A 21,520-nucleotide genomic window follows, 5' to 3' on the forward strand; every position below is an offset into this window, starting at 1 on the left:
CATGAATCAGCCTCCCTTCCAGGCTCCTCATAGGCACGCTCCGCCCCGTCCCGGGGTAGGAGGCGGCTCACCCTTCCACATAAAGCAAGCACCCACCACCTCGGCACCCAGGCCTCCTAGAGTCTCGCCTCTCTGCACTCTCCCAACGGGACTTTCGAGGAACGCCTCGCCCCGAGGGCTCCTTGAACGGAACACCATGGACCCCAGCGGACCTCTCGGGCTGTTGCTTCTGCCGTTGCTCCTGATGGGGACCGTGCTGGGCGATGGGGTTCAGGAGGCGCCAGGTATTGGCTGGTTCGGGACCCCCCTCTTTGCGTGGGCTTAGGCAGGGGGAGGCAGCGAGGGCGCTGTGGCCGTGGGGGCCCCTGCACCCGCCCTCTCCACCCCTACTTCCCAGGCCCCTGCCGCACTGGAGTCGTGGGAAGAGGCACTCACGCCGAAGTTCGCACTTTCTCTCTCTGCAAACCTCGCAGTGCTCGGAGGCGGCTCGGACCGAGCTCCCTGGGGAAGCCTCTGCCTTCCCGGGAGACGCGGCTGCCCTCCTTCCCTCTCGCCGACTACCCTTTTGCTCCTCCTGTAGGAAACAATGCGGAGATCTGCCTCCTGCCCCCGGACGAAGGGCCCTGCAGGGCCCTGATCTCCAATTACTACTATGACAGGTACACGCAGAGCTGCCGCAAGTTCATGTATGGGGGCTGCATGGGCAACGACAACAATTTTGAAACTTGGGAGGCCTGCAATGAAGCTTGCTGGAGGATAGAGAGTAAGTGGTCGCGTGCAAGCTCAGAACTCTTGCGCGCTCCTTGCACCAAAGGACTGGTGCTAATTTATTTATTTTTTAATTTTTTTTAATGTTTTATTTATTTCTAGGAGAGAGAGAGAGACAGCATGAGCAGGGGAGGGTCAGGGAGAGAGGGAGTCACAGACTCTGAAACAGGCTCCAGGCTCCGAGCTGGCAGTCAGCCCAGAGCCCGACGCGGGGCTCGAACCCACGAACCGCGAGATCGTGACCTAAGCGAAAGTCGGACGCTTAACCGACTAAGCCACCCAGGCGCCCCTAACTGGTGCTAATTTAATGTTATGCCTCCTTGAGGACACCGTTTTCCTCGTGTTGATCATACATCAATCTGAAATACTTCCAGTGGATTTCATTATTAAAGTAGGATTTCGCTAACTATAAATTTTCCTTTTGCCCCGGGATGCCCAAATATGTTTTGGGTTACTACAGGGATATAGTGGAGAGTCATGGTAATGTTTTCTGTTTTACTTTAATTATATTATTGTATCTATTAAGACTAGTAACAGAGCACGGGACTTTGCCATTCAAGGAACTAAGCCGAGGGAAAACACCCATCCCTGTGAATAAGTTTAATTAACTTCCTGTGTAGAAAACTCAGAACACCCTGTGAGAACAGAGAGAATTCCCACTACATTTGACTGGCTCTGGTCTGGACATTGTTTAAAAAAAAAAAAAAAGCCAAAATATTTGGATTAATGAAAAGTCTCTTAGGGATTTACTATCCCAGTACTAAATGTGATGCTGTATTCTGCCCAGTTGTTTCTGAAAACAGAGTAAAGTTTTGATGTAATACTAAGAACGATCATTTTTGACTAACATTTTTTTGCCCTCCTTTTCCTAGAAGTTCCCAAAATTTGCAGGTTGGAAGTCAATGAGGAGCAGTGCGGAGAGTCCACAGATGAGTATTTCTTCAATCTAAGTTCCATGACATGTGAAAAATTCCTGTCTAGCGGGTGTCGAAGCAATGAGAACAGGTTCCGGGATAAGGCTACCTGTATGGGCTTCTGTGCACCAAACAAAAAGAAAAGTAAATACTACTTTTATGTTGTTTCTATTTCTTTAATAAGACTTTAGGAGCGGAAAAAAAAAAATCAACAATTTGATGTGGAATTCACATGGCTTGTGTTCTAGTGATTCCACATGTGGTATGATGTTGATCTTCACACTATTGCCCTCTGATGGACTATAATTATTCCCATTTTTACATATGAGAAAACAGGCTACCAGAAGTTAATGACTTGTCAAGTTCTCAGGGCTAGAAAGTCACAAAGCCATGCATGATTTCAGTTTTTGCCTCCTCTTCTGGATTGTTTCTTCTGAACAATTTCTTATCTACTTAATTTACACAAAAATTACAGTATTCTAAGTGTCATGACCTCAGGCTTGGAATCACTTGTTATAGGAGATAGTGGTATGTATAGAGACTTAAGGTGGTGAAACTTGAGAATTTCTATCTAAAGTTTTTGGCTAGATTTCTGTATTCTTTAGTAATTGCAAATTTCAGGAAAAAGAGATTTCTATCCTTCTTTGTTCTCCTCCCCGTTTCTTGCGTACATCCTCACCCTCAGATTCCCTAAAAATTATGGGTTACTAGGGTAGCATTTAAGTGGAGAGAGACAATACAGGCATTTTCCCTAGACATAGCAGACACGTAGAAAAAAAATATATAACCTTAACAAACAAGGAAAACTTGCTTTGGCAGAGATTTGGGGAAGCTTTATAGCTATTCACTGTGTTCAAAATGTAAAATCTTGAGTTAATGAACACACGGTGGTTACTGGTGTTTTTTTAAATTTTTTGTGTAAATGTAAAGGTTCCGGTGGCTACTTGGGAATTAGATACGTGTATTCTTGATTAATAGCGGAAGGAGAGCTGATAAAAACATTTAAAGTAAACCTACCAACGCAAGAAACTTTACTAAAGCATGACCTATATCAGCCCTTGGAACACAGTCTGTTTCTACCTGACCATATCTGTTCTTTGGGTTTAATTTCTTTACTCATTCAAATGATACAAGGACATAGCTTCAGAAGAAATTCTCCCCAGTTTATGAAAATTTTATATTTAACTAAGTATAGCATGTAAGCTTTCTTGAAAATTGAGACACACTTTTTAAATGGTTTAGTATGATATTTTGGATTCAGAATGAAGCTTCTATGGGATTAGGTTTTCTTCAGTTACTTCAGTAATCACAGTTTATTAGTTCTGGTATTGCTGCATTTCTAATTTTATTTTCTTTTTTATAAAGGTCCGTCATTTTGCTATAGTCCAAAAGATGAAGGACTATGCTCGGCTAACATAACTCGCTATTATTTTAATCCAAGACACAAAGCTTGTGAGCCCTTCACCTATACTGGCTGTGGAGGGAATGAGAATAACTTCGTTAACATGAAGGACTGCAAACATGTTTGTGTAAAAGGTAGTGAATTTTATCTTACTTAAGTTTTAAACTAATTTTATAAATAATTCGTAAGCAAATTTATATTTTTATGTATCCATTTTCCTAATAGCATATTGACATTTCTAGACTACTTCTACATAAATAGCATTTAGTACTGATCAGTTTTGTCAAATGCTAACGCTGTCTCACTACAATAGACGCTAGCTGTATCCTTGCATTTGAAAGGTAGAAAGTCATTAACCTGAGTGGATAGTGAGTAAAACTGACTTTATATAATCATTAAAAATAGTTGGGGTGAGTTCGTAAGCATGTTGGAACTGTTGATTTAAAGTGAGCGTACCGCCTGGAGATATATGATATTTATTTTTATTTTGTTGACTTTAGTTTTGAAGAAGGAAAGGAAAAGGAAGATGCCAAAGCTTTCCTTTCCTACCGGCAGGCTGAAGATTTGGAGGAAGCAGTCTTAACCTTTTTTCGTATATTTCGTCCTGTGAATGCTATTGTCTTTATGGTTGTGCCTGAATAATAATACGGTAATGTGGGTAAATGAATTATTAACGATTTACTCACCTGTTTTTATTGCGACAGGTTACTTTTTTGTGTATTCCCATACATAACTAGCTGCTATTTAACTGTGAATCTATTATTTTTAATCTACTATTCACCTAGAGGAGGTTGAATTCTTACTGTGCATAAGGTAATAAAAACAAATGTGACTCACCCAGTTCTTGGAGTTGTTCTTCCCGAAATTAGAAGGTGACAGCGACTGAAAAGCATGAGACAATATAATCATGTTGTCTTAATACATACGGTCATAAAAAGGACCAGCAAATACATTTCATCGTACATTTAAAAGTTTAGGGGCACCTGGGTGGCTTAGTCGGTTGAGCGTCCGACTTTCGCTTAGGTCATGATCTCGCGGTTCGTGGGTTCGAGCCCCGCGTCGGGCTCTGTGCTGACAGCCAGCTCAGAGCCTGGAGCCTATTTCAGAGTCTGTATCTCCCTCTCTCTGACCCTCCCCTGCTCACGCTGTCTCTCTCTCTCTCTCTCTCCTAGAAATAAATGAAAATATTTAAAAAAAAAAAAGTTTAATTATATTTTAGGCCCAAGGAAACTAATTTGCAGATTTATCAACACTTGAGAAAATATTCCAAGTGCTGTTATGTAGACATGACTCACTTCTATTTCGATTGTGTCATTTAAAAGATGATAAAATGGGGCACCTTGGTGGCTCAGTCGGTTGAGCGTTGGACTTTGGCTCAGGTCATGATCTCACTGTTTATGAGTTCAAGCCCCGCATCAGGCTCTGTGCTGAGAGCTTGGAGCCTGGAGCCCGCTTCGGATTCTGTCTGCCCCTCCCCTGCTCATGCGCTGTCTCTCTCTGTCTCTCAATAAATAAAATTTTTAAAAAAAGGATATAAAATAACTTTTTTGACTGAATAAAAAGTTTGTAAATTTATTAAAAACAAAGGTTTTCTTCTGAGGATAAAATTCTCTCTCTCTTTATCTATGTTTCCATCCACCCAGCCCCATCCACAAGCATATATATGTTTATACATATAGAATAAATGGCTTTTAATATTCTATTGTTACTTTATTTCCTAAGATATAATAAAATGGAGACCACTAAAATTGTTAAAATCTTTAACTGTTCAAGGTGTTTATTTATATTAAACCAGACCATACATGAATTTAATAATTTAAATTCCACTAATGAATTATTCTTGATAAATATGATCATTTCAGTTAAACAATTTTTTTCTATAATAAAGTTTTTGTTAATTCCCACATTTTCATGGCAAGATTAATATTTTTTTTGTTTCTTAGTTTTTTAAAATGTTTATTTATTATTGAGAAACATAGAGTATGAGCAGGGGAGGAGCAGAGAGAGAGGGAGACACAGAATCCAAAGCAGGCTCCAGACTCTGAGCTGTCAGTGCAGAGCCTGATGCAGAGCTTGAACTCACAGACTGTGAGATCATGACCTGAGCTGAAGTCAGACGTTTAGCCGACTGAGCCATCCGGGAGCCCCAAGATTAATACATTTAAAAGTATGCCCCTAATCTAGCAAAATTGTAAGTGCATTTGCCCATTGCTTGAGCAATCCCTCTTTTAAAATTCTATTCCAGGGGTGCCTGGGATGACCCAGGGGTCGCAGCTGATTGTCCCACTCTTGATTTCATCTCAGGTCATGATCCCAGGATCATGGGATCAAACCCCTCATCAGGCTCTGTGCTGAGCGTGGAGCCTGCTTAAGATTCTCTGTCTCTCTCAAATCAAATCGAAACAAACAAGTATATCCCAAAAGTATTGTGAGAAAAATACAAAATGGTATAAGCCTGAGGACATTCACTGATGTATTATTTGGAACAACCGAAAATTGGAAACAAACCAATCAATCATCATCAAAAAACTTCAATCGGTTGAAGAAATTATGGATGAAAAGTGAGCAAAATATCTATATATGGGTATCATCTGATCCTCAGAATACATTTAAAAAAACAGGGTATAGAACAACATGATAAAATATACATATCACAGAGGACATAAGGATATTAAAAATAGTGGCCTATAGTTGGAAGGATGAAACAGGGTGGCACAGGTATGGAGATAAAATTTATGTGAATCCCTCTTATTATATACTTTTGATCTTTTACCACGCAAACTACACAATTTAAAACCAAAATTAAAAAGAATAGAAAGCATTCCTTCTGCAATTAGAAATAAACCAAAACAGTTGAGCCCAAGCGAATATCAGATAGTGGCATAACTACACAAAGAAAATGTAATTATTTCTAATGACTTTCAAAGCCAGTATTTTGACTCTATCTTTTAAAGGCTATAATCTAAGGGTCAAATAAATTCTGAATAAACCTGAAAATGCATTTAGTAGTCTTATTAGTAATACTGATAATGTTATTTTTTTTTATAGTTTATTTATTTTTGAGACAGAGAGAGACAGAGCATGAATGGGGGAGGGGTAGAGAGAAATAGGGAGACACAGAATCTAAAATAGGCTCCAGGCTCTGGGCTGTCAGCACAGAGCCCACTGTAGGGCTCGAACCCACGAACTGTGAGATCATGACCTGAGCAGAAGTTGGACACTTAGCCGACTAAGCCACTCAGGCATCCCTATTTCGAACCTATCATATATAGAAAATATATTTCTTTGGAAGTCAAGATTTTCAGTATTAGGAGAAAAAGAAGTATGAAATTAAGAAATTAAGAAAAAAGCCTTTAACTTTTAAATTGGAATTATCAATATTAGTATGAATTCAAAATTTAATTTCTCTTTCAAAAAAAAAAAAAAGGAATTTCCCATCCTTCCATTTAAAATCCTTCCTTGAAGCAATGATAATCCAGTAGCAGTAAGTACACTTACCAAGATTCTGAGGAGAAATCATCAACTCCAGGTCTAGGACAGGAAATATGGAAGATGAACCTGGGCCATCTTATTCCAGATAGCAAGGAAGCTATCAAAGATGAATGAATCAGGGTGGCTCAGTCGGTTAAGGTCTGACTTCGGCTCAGGTCATGATCTTACAGTTTGTGAGTCTGAACCCCACATGGGGCTCTGTGCTGACAGCTCAGAGACTGGAGCCTGCTTTGGATTCTGTGTCCCCTTCTCTCTCTACTCCTCCCCTGCTCACACTCTGTCTCTCTCTCTCTCTCTGTCTCAAAAAAAATTGCAAAAATGTAAAAAGAAGACTAATGAGTCATATCATAAAAACAGGAAGGTAACAACAAGGGCCTTTCAATGATCTAAAACAAGGCAATATGAACATCAAAACAAATAATGACCACAATATACATAAATATATAAAAATGAAAACAAAATGAATTAATAATTATACACACATGCACACCTCCTCGGTCACTTTTGAAGGCTGCTGAAGCACTCTTTCATTACTTTGAAAACTGGTAAGTTAACAGAAAGAATATTTATCCTTTTTTATTTATCCTTAAATTTTTACCACTGGGAAACTAAATAGTGTATGAAAGTAATTCATAGAAGAATCTCACCTCTTACATCCATGAAAACATTAGAAGATACCCCTAATGAAAGTATGCACCTGGGTAATGATCCTCTGTGGCTGCCAAAGCCGTGGCTTGAAAGGTTGATGGAGGAATTAGGCTTATGTCTCTGAATCCATGGATAATTTCAGTATTAGTATAAATGTGCCAACAGTCGTTCTTTGCTTCTTGATATGATGCGGTAAGTAGTGCACGCCTCCTCCCCATGAAGAAATCTGGAAGAAAGAAAAAAAAATTGAAACTGAAGCTAATCAAACCTCTAGACCTATCATTCATGAGGCAATACTGGGGATAAAGGAACAAGTTAGAAGAAACCAGGGAAAGTCAGCCAGCCAAATCCATAATGTTGGCCACTCTATAAGAAAAATACCTTAGGTTTTCCAACAAACCAATGAACTTTTTAAAAACAATGGGAGGAGCCAATGATTTTATAGCTTTTATATGGGATGCAGCATGTCATTAAAAAGTTTTTGGTGGGATACGACCTGAATTTGTGACTACTTTTGGTGGGTTTTGAGAATGATTAGAGCAAAAGGATCTTATATACTCTGAGACTGTCCAGTGAGTGATACAGAGCCATTGGGGTTCTGAGGGCTACAGGAAAGCTCGATTTGGTATTTGCCGCCTTTAACTCACCTGCAGACAAAGCCCTTGGGAGACGGATCAGCCTACATTCAGCTACAGCTGCAGCTTTCTGTTCAGCTTGGGTAGGAATTTTGGAAACAATTTTCTAATACCCCAAAACTTCTGTCATTTTATTTTAATGAAGTATATAAAGCTGTCGTAGGCCATCCTGCAGTCTAAGGGAAATTCCTTCTCGCCACAGCCTGAAGACAAGTCACTGCTGTGGTTTCACCAGACAGCCTGATTAAAAGGAATGTCTCGTTCTAGGATACAAAAAGACACAAAAAATGATGGGCTGGCTTTTAATAACATAGTCTTTTTTGAAAAAAAAATTACTCTGACCACCACTCATTCCCGCTCTATGGACACACATCGTCACGTGTTTAACCACAGAACCTGGTTACAGTGGAGCCTTTAAGACTGCCTGGATCACAGCATCTCCAGGTACACATGCTGTCTCTGCCCACAGTCTCGTAGACACTTAGCTGGTGATATTGCTCAGTAATGTCCTTTGGAGTATCTGTTCCTGTACTGTAATAGTGGCTCCAGTAAAATATAGGTCTTGTGATAAAAATAAGGAAAGGTGGAAAAGTACAGTTTGCAGTTTTAGGAGTCTTTGTCTAGGTATTACAGGCGGAGAATGGAGACAAGCAAATGTGGGAATCAGAACCATCCAAAATTGTTTTGTCTTCACTCAGTATTCAGTTGGTCACCAGGTGTATCTGTTCAAGTCTATTCTAACACTGTTTTTCTTATTCCAGGAAAATTAAATCATTTTCCCAAATCTACTCCCTGCCTGTGTGCTCCCAATCTAATCATCCACACTGATGCCAGGGTAATCTTTCTGGGAAAAAAAATTTTTTTATCAAGTTACTCCTCTTAAAATTCTCCAGTGGTTTTCTGTTGAATCTTCATGCTAACTGCCCAAGCCCCTAGGGCGTCATTTAAGACTTTTTACAAGTGGGCCATGACATTCCTTTCCAGATTTATCTCCCCCATTCCATTATCACCAGTAAGCTACAATTCAGTTACACTAAATTAGGTTCAGTTTCCAAAGAATGTCACACTGCTTTGTTTTGGGGGGTTTTTGGTTTGGTTTGGTTTGGTTTGGTAATGTAATTCACAAGTTTTGTGCATGAGAACCATCCAGGGAAGCAGGTATACGGCAGGTTCCTATGCCCAATGACCAGGGGTTTGATTTAGTGGGTCTGAGTTGGTAAAGAGGTACATGACAGACAATGACTCCAGATGATTAGAAAGTACACTTGTGCCACATTTGGAGGAACACTATTTCATGCCTCAGTGTAAGTTTTTGTTTGCTTTGAAGTGAATGGCCTCGGGGAGCCTGGGTGGCTCAGTCAGTTAAGCATCCCACTTCGGCTCAGGTCATGATCTCATGGTGCGTGAGTTCGAGCCCTGCATCAGGCTGTGTTCTGACAGCTCAGAGCCAGCTCAGATTCTGTGTCTCCCTTTCTCTCGGCCCCTCCCCTACTCACACTCTTGTCTCTCTCTCTCTCAAAAATAGAATAAACTTTAAAAAAATTAAAAAAAAAACCCAACAAATGAATAGCCTTCCCTCCTTACTGACCACTTGGTAGTTGTATCTTGCTGGCACAGTGCTCCTTGAGCTACCTCAACCAGGTTTAATCACTGGTCCTGTGGGCTTGGTGATATCTAGTACAACTTCCTAGTTGTACTAAGATAGCATTTAGTTATTTTCCTAGGAGTTTTATTGTTAGGATGTTTAAGTTTTTCATGCAAAACTAATAGGTTATATTCTGATTTTAAAATATGTTGTTATACTCACTATATACGATGTAAAAAATTAAAAGCATATATAAAGATAAGAATAAAAATAATCCAAAATTTCATCACTAAGTAATTAACAACCAGTTTTCTGTTTCCTTGAAGTGGAAGTAACTTAGTCAAACAGTATGAATATGTTGATGCTCTCCGTATATGCTGACAAATTACATTACAAAGTTATATCAGTTTATCTCCATCTAAAAATCTAAGAATATATGCAAATGCCCAACACATTAGGTTTTAAATGAACAGAAAAATAAATTCACTTCTTTGCCATAATAAAATTGTATCTCATCATTATTTTAATTGGTATTTCCAGGATTATTACTAAGGTTGAACCTTTACAAATTTTATACATTTTCTTTCATTAAGGTTAATACTTCCCTTTAAACTCAGCTCAAAAATTTTAACATGAAAATAGAGCTTAAGTTTTACAATTTAATTTTAATCATGAAAGGTTTCAAATGTACAGAAAATTACAGAAAACTAGTATAATTGACCCAGCTTAGAAAACATGCCAGGTATGTTTCAAGTGCTTTTTGTATTTTAATGGAACTCAAAATTAAAAATGCACCTCATCCTATTTTCCTCTCTCATGAGAAGTAACTGCTCTCCTGATGTTGGAGTGTATATATTTCTTGCATTAAAATTTTTTTAATGTTTATTTATTTTTGAGAGACAGAGAGACAGAGCGCGAGTGGGAGAGGGACAGAAGGAGGGAGACACAGAATCCTAAGCAGGCTCTAAGCTCTGAGCTGTCAGCACAGAGCCTGGCACGGGGCTCGAACTCATGAACCATGAGATCATGACCTGAGCGGAAGCCAGAGGCTTCACCGACTAAGGCACCCAGGTGCCCCAATGTGCTGCATATTTTAATGTTTGTATTATAAATATAATAATATTCCATAGCAACATGAAGTATTGTTCTATGTGCTTTAAAATTACTTATATGGTGTCACACAATGTATATCCATTGCCACCGTGCATTTTTACTATTATGTTTTGGATATAGCCTCTAAATCCATATTGTTTCATGAAGATCTGCTTCACTTATTTTTACTACTCTGTAATATTCCATTACATAAGTGGAATATTTACATATTGAGCACAGTGTGTTCATTTCCCTGTTAATGGATATTTGATTTAGTCCCAAATTTCAATTATAAACAATAATGAATATTTATATTTGTAGCTCATTATACACATACATGTGCATAAAAGTGAAATTGCCAAAGACAAGTTCATTCAACGTACTATACTGTGCCAAATTGCTCTTCAAATACTTGTAGCCAACAATGTATACGAATTTATATTTCTTTAAGTTTTTGACAACATTGTGCATTAGTGAAGTCTTTATTGCCGTTCATGTAAGTGAGCGGTTGTACCTCATTACTGTTTTCATTTATATTTTCCTGATTAGTAATGGGATTGAAAATTATTTTTTCACATTTCATCGGCTATTTTTCTATAAATTGCCTCTTTATACACTCCTTTCTCATTTTTACATTTGACTCTGTATCTTTTATTATTAACTTATATATTTTTATGCATTCTGGGTAAAAATTCTGTTAGTTATATAATATAGAGACACCTTCTTCCAATTTGTATAAACAGTGGTGTTATTTTGTTTTCCATTGCCTGTTGGATTATGATGTTACATTATTGCATGAAATGTCAGAAATCTGGGTTAACTTTGCACTTTCCCAACTTTTAAATTGATGATGCAACCTCATTACAAGGAAGCAGGAAGTAGGATGTTTGTGTGAAATCCCAGTAGATCATGTGATATTTCCTTAGGAAAACACAGTAACATTTGAACAAAGAGATAAGAAAGATTTTATGTGTTATAAGAAGTATTATATTGCATATAAAAAGCAATGGTGGAAGAAATATTGGCTAAGAATTTCCCCAAACTAATTAAAGACATGACTATATATTCAATAAGCTCTGTGTACCCCAAACAGAAAATAAAACAAACAAAACCAACAAGGCACACTACAGCCCAACTTCTGAAAACTAAAAACAAACTGACAATCTTCATATACCTAGAAAAACAGAGATAATACCTCCAAATGAGCATCAAAAAGACTGATGACTGACATTTCAACAGAAATTATGGAAGTCAGAAAATGACAGATTAACATTTTAAAGTGCTAAAGAGAAACAAACAAACCCTGCAAACCAATATTCTATATCCAGCAAAAAATCCTTCAGAATCGAAGGATAAGTAAGATGTTTACAGTTAAACACAGCTGAGAGGATTTGCTGCCAGCAGATCTGCACTACAAGTAACATTATTGGGAATTCTGAAGGAAAATGATTCCAGATGGAAGCACATAACTGCAAAATGGAATGAGAACACTAGAAGATGTAAACATCAAAAACTATAAAGGAGCCCATCTCTGCTGCTGCTCCCATGGTGCTGAGCTGGGGGGCACCACCATGGAGGAGATGCCACCCTCGGGCTGCAGGAAGCCACACCTGCAGAAGCTGCCGCAGGTGATTACTCGCAGTGTGGAATCACTCCCAGGTGTGACAGACGTTACTATCATAGAAAAGCCACCTGCTGAACATCATATGGATGTCTCCATGAGAACAAAATAATAACTCCTGGCAGAGCAGGCCCGGAGGATGATGCACTTGAAGCCAGGGAGAACCACCAGAGAAGCCTCACTTCGATTCTCACAGTGTGATTGTCGGGCTGGATCCTTGCAGTAGGAATGGGAAGGTTTGCCTTGCCTACAAACGAGGGAAACCAGCAAGAGCACAAGATGCTGACATCTGGCTACTAGACAGAGAGTTACACTGGCATTTTCTTTAAAAATTGTTAATGTTTATTTATGAGAGAGAGAGAGCGAGCCAGCCTGTGAGTTGAGGAGAGGCAGAGAACAAGAGGGAGACAAAGAATCTGAAATAGCCTCCAGGCTAACAGAGGGGCGGGGATGGGGGAGGCCTCAAACCCAGGAACCAGTAGATTATGACCTGAGCCAAAGTTGGATGCCCAACTGACTGAGCTACCCTGGTACCCCTAAACTGGCATTCTCTCAGAGATACATTTAGTGCTTTCTATGGTCTGCTTCTCACACACCTGAGCCTGCCCCAGTAGCCATGTCTTCATCAGCCATGGCATCCCACAAGTCAAGCAATGGTTCAACACTTAGAAGCCCATCACCTATAACACAAACCTGCTCACAGAGACCAACTTCTTCATGAACAAGCTGGATCCCAGCAAAGTGTTCAAGAGCAAGAAGACCTTAATCCCCAAAAAGAAAGCGCCCAAATAGCCTGCAGGTAGCCAGAAAGGGCCCTCAGTTCCTCCCTCCACTTCTAAATTCTCTTCTAGCTCTAGAAACCCTATTGGCAAATGAGCATCCCCACCTCCTCACCAGTCCCACAGTGATGCTTCCCATGCACAGATGGCCCAAGCCTCTTCCCAACTGAGTGAGCCAAATTGTAGGCCTTTGACTCCTGTTGGCATTAGCCAAGAGTTCAAGGGCAAACTCAGGTCTCGCCCAGAGTCCTTTCCTCACTCCCAGCCTCTGAAAACTGTGGAGAATTTCAGAATTTGTTTAAGTAGCTAAACAGATCTGTGAAGAGCTTTCCTTTCTCTATGCTCCCAACCCTCTAAACTTCTCAGCAGCATTTAGAGAAGGCCCCCCAAAAAAACCACTGGTTTTGACCCATGAGGTGTTGAACAGTGCTGCTCTGTTGGTAACCGCTAGCCACATATGACTGTTTAAACTATATTAAAATTCAGTTCCTCAATTGCATTAGTTATGTTGTGAGTATTCATGTGACTAGTATTATCATCACAGAAAATTCTCTTGGGCAGCACTGCATCAGAATATTTTCATGCTGCCCTTTCACTAATCTGGGGATTATTTATTTTTGTTAGAAAACATGGATATCTTAATTTGATAGGTTATCACGTTCCATTAAAATTCTTGAAGATACAATTGTATATGTTATTTTTGTCTTTCCTAAGTAATTCTCACTCTACTCCTTTCTTCAGTTTCCTATAAAGTTTGTTGTTTCCAGTAAAAAACTATAAATGAACATTCTGTTTAAAAGCAGAGTATTATATCTCATGCATAAAATCTTATATTTAAAATATATGAAATTGATGGCACCAAAGGTATTTTGATTAACAGAATTAAACTATTTTCGTTTCTTATATGCTTTGGGGAGTATTACAACTTACCATGTAGAACTCATATAGTGATTTTAAGAATAATCAATGAAATAATAACAACACATATATACCTAAAAAGCTAATAGAGGAAAGAATGGAATAAAAAAAATAAAACAGTGACCAGAAATAAATAAAAGACCAGAAAAGATAAATGAAGAAACAAAGATGAAATTATTAGAAAACAATGGCAAGATGGTTGACTTAAACTCAACCATCTCATTAATATAATAGGTAACTAGAAATTAATAGAAGATCATTGGAAACCTCAAAGTGTTTGGAAATTTAACACTTATATAGCACATGTGTCAAAAAAGAAATCACAATGAACTACATTTTAAATTGAATGAAAAAATCTGACATATCAAAAATTGCAAGCTGCAGTTAAAGTGGTGACCAAAGGGAAATTTTCATAGTATACTGATAAAGAATTTCAAAATCAATCTTCCAATGTACCATCAAAAGAAACTAGAAAATTAACTACAAATTGAACATATTTAAGTACTCCTTAAAGAATAGAAGAAAATATTTTAAAAGCAGACATCATTGTAAAGAAAATGAATATAGCAAAAATTATTTCTCAAAAAATCAAGTATTTTGTTAATAGGAAGATATTAAAGAAAGATGAAGAACATATATTATCAATATCATAAATGGAAAAACAGATGTTACAAATCCTAAAGATACTGAAAATAGAATGGATGTTAACAAATTAATACCAATAAATCTGATAACTTAAGTAAGCAAATACCTTTAAAACCACACATGACAAAACATGAAAAATTGTATCATTTGAGGGATCCAGCGCTAAATGAGAGTTTCTTTGTTCAAACATTTATTTAAAAAAATTAAAGACAGTGACAGTAAAGCATTGCATTAAATGCAAGACATTTATAAGTGCATGTGACTTCCTAGGTTATATGACCATGGGACTGGCCCTGCTTCTAAAACTGACATAAAAATAGATAGAAAATCTGATCATTTATATATCCATGAAGGAAAGTGAAGCCACGGTTTTCACCTTTCCAGAGATTTAACATGAAATAATCCCAATTTGCAAAATCGTTTTCATCAAATAATAACGCTTCCTATCTTTTGAGTCTCCCATAAGATAATAATTGGCAAAAGCATTGCAAGGAAGGAAAGTTAGATGTCAATTTCTTCCTTGTGAATAGATGAACAAAACCTGAACATAATATTACCAACTTAAGTCCAGCAATATGTAAGTCATCATGACTAAGTGAAGTGTATTCCAGTTTGTAAGATCATTTTGAACATAAGAAAATCCAGTAATTTTAACTGACCACATTAACAATAAAAAAATGGCAAATATCATACAATCATCTTAATAGATGCAGAAAAGATATTTGATACAACTGAACATCAATTCATGGGAAAAATAATCCCAACAAATAGGAATAGAAGAGATACAAAAAATAAAGAAGAGTTAATACTTATTCGTCACAAACTATTCCAAAAATAAGAAAAAAAAAGGAAAACTTCCAAGTTCATTCTATTAGGACAGTATTTACCCTGATACCAAAACCAGATAAAGACAACACTAAAAAAGAGAACTAGGGTCAATATCTCCGATGAACATAGATGCAAAATTTCTCAATAAAATACTAGCAAACTGAATTCAGCAATACATTTAAAAAAATTATTCACCACAATCAAGTGAGATTTATTCCTGGGTTGTAAGAGTGGTTCAATATTTGCAAATCAATGTGATTTGATGTGTCATCAATATGAGAGGATAAGAACCATATGGTTACTTCAATAGACACAGAAAAAGGCACTTGAGAAAGCCCATCATTCATTCATGATAAAACTCTCAATAAAGTAGGTTTACAAGGAACATACCTCAAAATAATAAAGGCCATCTATGAAAAACCTACAGTTAACATCATCCTTAATGGGGAAAACTGAGAGCTCTTCCCATAAGGTCAGGAATAAGACAAGGATGTCTACTCTCACCACTTTTATCCAACGTGGTATCGGAAGTCCTAGCCACAGCAATCAGACAACAAAAATAGATAAAAGCACCCAAATCAGTAAGGAAGAAACTTTCACTATTTACAGATGACCTGATACTGTATATAGAAGACCCAGAAGACTTCACCAAAAGACTCCTAAACTGAAAAACAAATTGATTAAAGTCATAGGATACAAAATCAATGTATAGAAATCTGTTGCATTTCTACATACACCAATAACGAAGAAGAATTAGGAGAAATTAAGAAACAATCCTATTTACAATTGCACCCAAATTAATAAGATACCTAGGAATAACCTAACCAAAGAAGTGAATGACCTATAGTTTTGAAACTATAGAACACTGATGACCACACAAAGAAATGGACAGACACTCCATGCTCATGGATTGGAATAACAAATACTGCTAAAATGTCTATATAACTCAAAGCAATCTACACATTTAATGCAATTCCTATCAAAATACCAACATCGTTTTTCAAGGAACTGGAACAAACAATCCTAAAATTTTTATGGAAACAGAAAAAAACTCCAAACAGCCAAAGCAACCTTGAGAAAAAAGAAAAAAAGCAAAGCTGGAAACATCACAATTCTAGACTTTAAATTCTATTATAAAGCTGTAGTAATGAAAACAGTATGAGACTGGCACAAAAACAGACTTTTAGACTAACAGAATAGAATATAAAATCCAGAAATAAACCCACAATTATATGGTTAAGTAATCTTCAACAAAGCTGGAAAGAATATCCAATGGGAGAAAGACAGTCTCTTCAACAAATGGTGTTAGGAAAACTCAACAGAAACATGAAGAAGAATGAGACTGGACCATTTTCTTATACCACACACAAAAATAAATTCAAAATGGATTAAAAACCTAAATGTGAGACCTGAAATCATAAAAATCCTAGAGAACACAGTAACTTCTTTGACACTGGCTGTAGCAACTTCTTTCTAGATATACCTCCTGAGCAAGGGAAACAAAAACAAAAATAAACTATTGGGACCTGATCAAAATAAAAAGGTTCTTCATAGGGGCGCCTGGGTGGCTTAGTCGGTTAAGCGTCCGACTTTCGCTTAGGTCATGATCTCGCGGTTCGTGGGTTAGAGCCCCGCGTCGGGCTATGTGCTGACTGCCAGCTCAGAGCCTGGAGCCTGTTTCAGTCTGTGACTCCCTCTCTCTCTGACCCTCCCCTGCTCACGCTGTCTCTCTCTCTCTCTCTCTCCTAGAAATAAATAAAACATTAAAAAAATTTTTTAAAAAAAGTTCTTCATAGTGAAGGAAACACTCAGCAAAACTAAAAGGCAACCTATGGAATGGGAGAAGATATTTGCAAATTACATATCTGATAAAAGGTTAGTATCTGAAATATATGAGGGACTTCTAAAACACAACACTGAAAAACTAAATAATCCAGCTTAAAAATCAGAAGAAGACATGAACAAACATTTTCCCAAAGAAGACATACATTTGGCCAACAGACACATGAAGAAGTGTCCATCATTATTTATGATCAGGGAAAGGCAAACCAAAACTACAATGAGATATCTCCTGACACCTGTGAGAATGGCTAAAATCAACAACATAAGAAATAATAGGTGTTGGTGAGGAAAAAGGAACACTCATGTATTGTTGATGGGAATAAAACTGATAGCCGCTCTAGAAAACAGTATGGAATTTTCTCAATAAGTTAAAAATAGAACTACCTTATGATCCAGCAATTACACCACTGGGTAGTCACCCAAAGAATAAAATAACAGTAATTCAAGGGATACATGTGCATCTATGTTTACAATAGCCAAATTACGGAAGCATAATTGAATAGTATTAAGTCATAAAAAGGAATGGAATCTTGCCATTTGCAATGACGTAGATGGAGCTAGAGGGAGTATAATGCTAACAAAATAAGTCAGTCAGAGAAAGACAAATACCATATGATTTCAGTCATGTGTGGAAATTTAGAAAACAAACGAGCAAAGGAGAGAAAAGAGAGGGAGACAAATCAAGAAACTATTAATTATAAATAACAAACTGATGGTTACCAGAGGGGAGGCGGGTGGGGGTAGGTGGATGGATGGGTTGGGTGATGCGGATTAAGGAGTGTACTTGTCAGGATGGGCACAGGATGATGTATGGAAGTGTTGAATTACATATTGTGTACCTGAAACTAACAACACTGTATGTTAAGTGGAATTATAATAACAACAAAAAACAGCAACAAAAGAAATATACTGCTGACATTTTTTCTCTCTGTGACAGTCTTTTTGCCTGAAGCCCCAAAGGGTTTTCTTTAATTTTAGAGTCAATTAATTTTACTAAGTAATATATCATAACGGATCAAAATTTAAAGATCTGTTTTCATAGTTGTTCTTCTTCTTGCCACATATATTTTATTAATACACACACACTACTTGTCTTGCTTATTTTCTGTATCTAGAATTTTTCTTTTGAATACCTTTCTCTCTCTCACTTTGTATATGTTCTCTTGGCTCTTTTAATTCCTTAGTCAAGTGTTCCTTATTTTAATGCCGAAGCTATTTTCTGTTGAATGGCTTGTAATTATCTTGATTTCCAAAATTATTTTTTACATTTCTTTCCTGAATTTAGTCAATTCTATTTTTTCCATCTTTCTACATTTTGTCATTTCTATTATTTATTGTTATTTAAGTCATTTCTTATTCTTTATTTCATAGTCTTTATTGTATGGGGTGTTCTCTTATCTACCGTTGTTGGTTTAATATTATGGATTTTATATTTGAGTGCTGGGTTTTAATTTTATAATTTTTCTCTGTTACATTTTTAGGGATATTTTTATCCAGTGAAGCAATTAGTCTTCCTTTTTTTAAAGTTTATTTATTATTAAACTTTTTTTAATGTTAATTTATTTTTGAGAGAGAGAGACACAGAGTTTGAGTTGGGAAGGGTCCGAGAGAGAGGGAGACACAGAATCTGAAGTAGGCTCCAGGCTCTGAGCTGTCAGCACAGAGCCTGATGTGGGGTCTGAACTCACAAATGGTGAGATCAGACCTGAGCCACAGTCAGACACTTAACCAACTGAGCCACCCAGGCGCCCCTAAAATTTATTTATGTTTGAGAGAGAGAGATAAAGCACAAGCAGGGGAGGAGTAGACAGAGATGGAGACAGAATCTGAAACAGGCTCCTGGCTCTGAGCTGTCAGCACAAAGCCCACATGAGGCTTGATCTCAGGAACCATGAGATCATGACCTGAGCTGAAGTTGGACGCTTAACTGACTGAGCCACCCAGGTGCCCTTCCTTTCTTTTTATTAAAGATTCATAAGGATGTTGTTTGCTTTTCTGACCATTTTTAAATGTCTTGGATTTTTGTGCATCAGCAACAACCAGCATCCCTATGGAGAACTATGAAGGGTTTGGGTGATTACTAGGTTTCTTAGTTCAAGAACATATTCTTGAAATGAGGCCATTTTTGCATGTTGGTGTGTCTTCTACTTTCTGTGATTCTTTTACTTTCTCTGAGGTTCTATTTTTTTTTTTTAATGTTTTTATTTATTTCTAGGAGAGAGAGAGACAGCTTGAGCAGGGGAGGGTCAGAGAGAGAGGGAGACAGACTCTGAAACAGGCCCCAGGCTCTGAGCTGGCAGTCAGCACAGAGCCCGACGCGGGGCTCGAACCCACGAACCGCGAGATCATGACCTAAGCGAAAGTCGGACGCTTAACCGACTAAGCCACCCAGGTGCCCCAACTTTCTCTGAGATTCTTGCTTTCTACCATTTCCTTTCTTCCATTCACTATCAGATCTTCAAAGGACATTTACTTCTTTAGGGTGGTTGCACTGCCACCCCTAGTTCTGCGATTTGCTCTCTCTTCTCTCTCCCAGCTCCTTCAATGGCTGTGGCTTTGATCCACCAGGATTCACACTCTCGTTGAGGTAAAACCCTCTTTTTTGGGGGGGAGGTGACATCATCACGTTTCACCAACTACAGGATCCTACTACAGTGTTTTCCTGCATAATCTACTCACTTTCCCCCCAGTTACATGTAAATAAATGTTTGTGTGTTCCCTTTTTCTTAGTGTCACTCTACATGTAAGTCGTGGGTCGTTTTACTGGATCTCTTTATGAATCCGTATAGTCTTTCGAGGCTGTGTGGAGAAATTACTATTGAGGTATCCACAATTATCCTAGGGAAATATGAAGTCCAAAAATAATGTTAAAACTAAAATAATCTTTTAAGTTTTAAAAATCATTTCCTTTATTCTTTTTTAAACCTACTTTGATTTTTATATTCACTTCTCTTAATCTATACAGAATATAAATTACATGTTGACATCACCTTCAAAGCCTAAGCTCCTTAACCCGTGAATGAATTTGTAACATTAGCTTATTTAGTACTTGATGCTAATAGATTCTTCAGCAAAGACACAAACTGATATAGTTGTAGACTAGAGTTTTGTATCAGAGGCCGGAAGTTTCCCTCTGAGACTAAAATGGAGGTTAATCTTATATTAATCTTGCATGTTCTGCTTAGACGATTCTTTTGATATTTGATACTGAAGAGGTCTGCCCTTTGTTCTTAGCTGTTCTCCCCTGGATATTTTTCATCTGAATCACAGCACTATAATTCTCATGACAAATTGATATTTGGCACTGTGCTGTAAAGTTAATCTTTTCAGATAACTTATAAAACATTGTTTTTTACAGGAATAAAAAAATAGAGTTGTTCAGCTATAATTTTAATATATTCCTAGTCCTTTTATGTTTCCTGGGTTTATAGGAGCTAGATGAATGATGGTATATCATCAGTGTAATTATTACCTGCTAAAAACAAACTTTTGTTTCAAACACAGTCTACAATTTTAAATGAACAACCAAAGCTATTTACAACTTTCTAACAAATATTGCTGTCTATAATAAAATGTGGTAAGATGTTATTTTCAAAATCAACCTTTGTATGTAAATGTCACTTCTCATAACTAATAATCAAGGCTGGCTTAATATTAAGTGTTATGCTTCAAGGAGATAATTTTCTTTAAAATAAGGATATTGCTATGTTATGTCAATAGTCCTAAAATGTATTTAAGTATTTAACTACTAAAGGCCAGGTATTTGCCCTTCTGAAAAAACAAATGGTCATTTCTTGACTTTCTTTTCTAAGGATTTGTGTCCATTTTTAGAATGATATAACACTGTTTTATTTCTTTTTAAAAGTAATTTCTTCAAAATGGAAAAACGTTCCATGCTCATGGATTGGAAGAACAGATATCGTTAAGATGTCAATACTACCCTAAGCAATCTACATATTCAGTGTAATCCCTAACAAAACAACACCAGCATTCTTTCACAGAGCTAGGACAAATAATTCTAAAATTTGTATGGAACCAGAAGAGATCATGAATAGCCAAAGTATGTTGAAAAAGAAAGACAAACCTGGAGGCCTCACAATTCCAGACTTCAAGCTGTATTACAAAGCCATCATCATCAAGACAGTATGGCACTGGCACAAAAACAGACACAGAGATCAATGGAACAGAACAGAGAACACAGAAATGGACCCACAAACACGTGGCTGACTAATCTTTGACAAAGTGAGAAAAAATATCCAGTGGAAAAAAAGACAGTTTCTTCAGCAAATGATATTAGGAAAACAGGACAACGACGTGCAGAAGAATGAACCTGGAGCACTTTCTTACGCTC

The 21,520-nt window shown here is 37.4% G+C and overlaps 1 protein-coding gene and 1 pseudogene across 1 annotated transcript; both read left to right on the plus strand.

The window, feature by feature from the left end:
- Positions 1 to 89: 89 nt before the first annotated feature.
- On the plus strand, positions 90 to 3,924 carry TFPI2 (tissue factor pathway inhibitor 2). Its single transcript, XM_039236249.1, has 5 exons — positions 90 to 284; positions 581 to 763; positions 1,641 to 1,826; positions 3,048 to 3,218; positions 3,585 to 3,924. The coding sequence occupies exons 1-5, from the start codon at positions 197 to 199 to the stop codon at positions 3,665 to 3,667; spliced, it is 711 nt and encodes a 236-aa protein (XP_039092180.1). The 5' UTR covers positions 90 to 196; the 3' UTR covers positions 3,668 to 3,924.
- Positions 3,925 to 12,107: 8,183 nt separating this feature from the next.
- LOC120234427 lies at positions 12,108 to 13,033 on the plus strand (annotated as a pseudogene).
- Positions 13,034 to 21,520: the final 8,487 nt, after the last annotated feature.

The sequence above is a fragment of the Hyaena hyaena genome, unplaced genomic scaffold, assembly GCF_003009895.1.
Source record: "Hyaena hyaena isolate Hyena2069 unplaced genomic scaffold, ASM300989v1 scaffold_109, whole genome shotgun sequence".
NCBI classification, from domain to species: domain Eukaryota; kingdom Metazoa; phylum Chordata; class Mammalia; order Carnivora; family Hyaenidae; genus Hyaena; species Hyaena hyaena.

What these genes read in the sequence shown, in the direction of transcription:
- TFPI2 (XM_039236249.1), top strand. Translation starts at nt 197, where the DNA reads ATGGACCCCAGCGGACCTCTCGGGCTGTTGCTTCTGCCGTTGCTCCTG. An exon ending in TGGGGTTCAGGAGGCGCCAG is followed by an intron (nt 285 to 580) that starts GTATTGGCTGGT and finishes CTCCTCCTGTAG; the next exon opens with GAAACAATGCGGAGATCTGC. An exon ending in AGCTTGCTGGAGGATAGAGA is followed by an intron (nt 764 to 1,640) that starts GTAAGTGGTCGC and finishes TCCTTTTCCTAG; the next exon opens with AAGTTCCCAAAATTTGCAGG.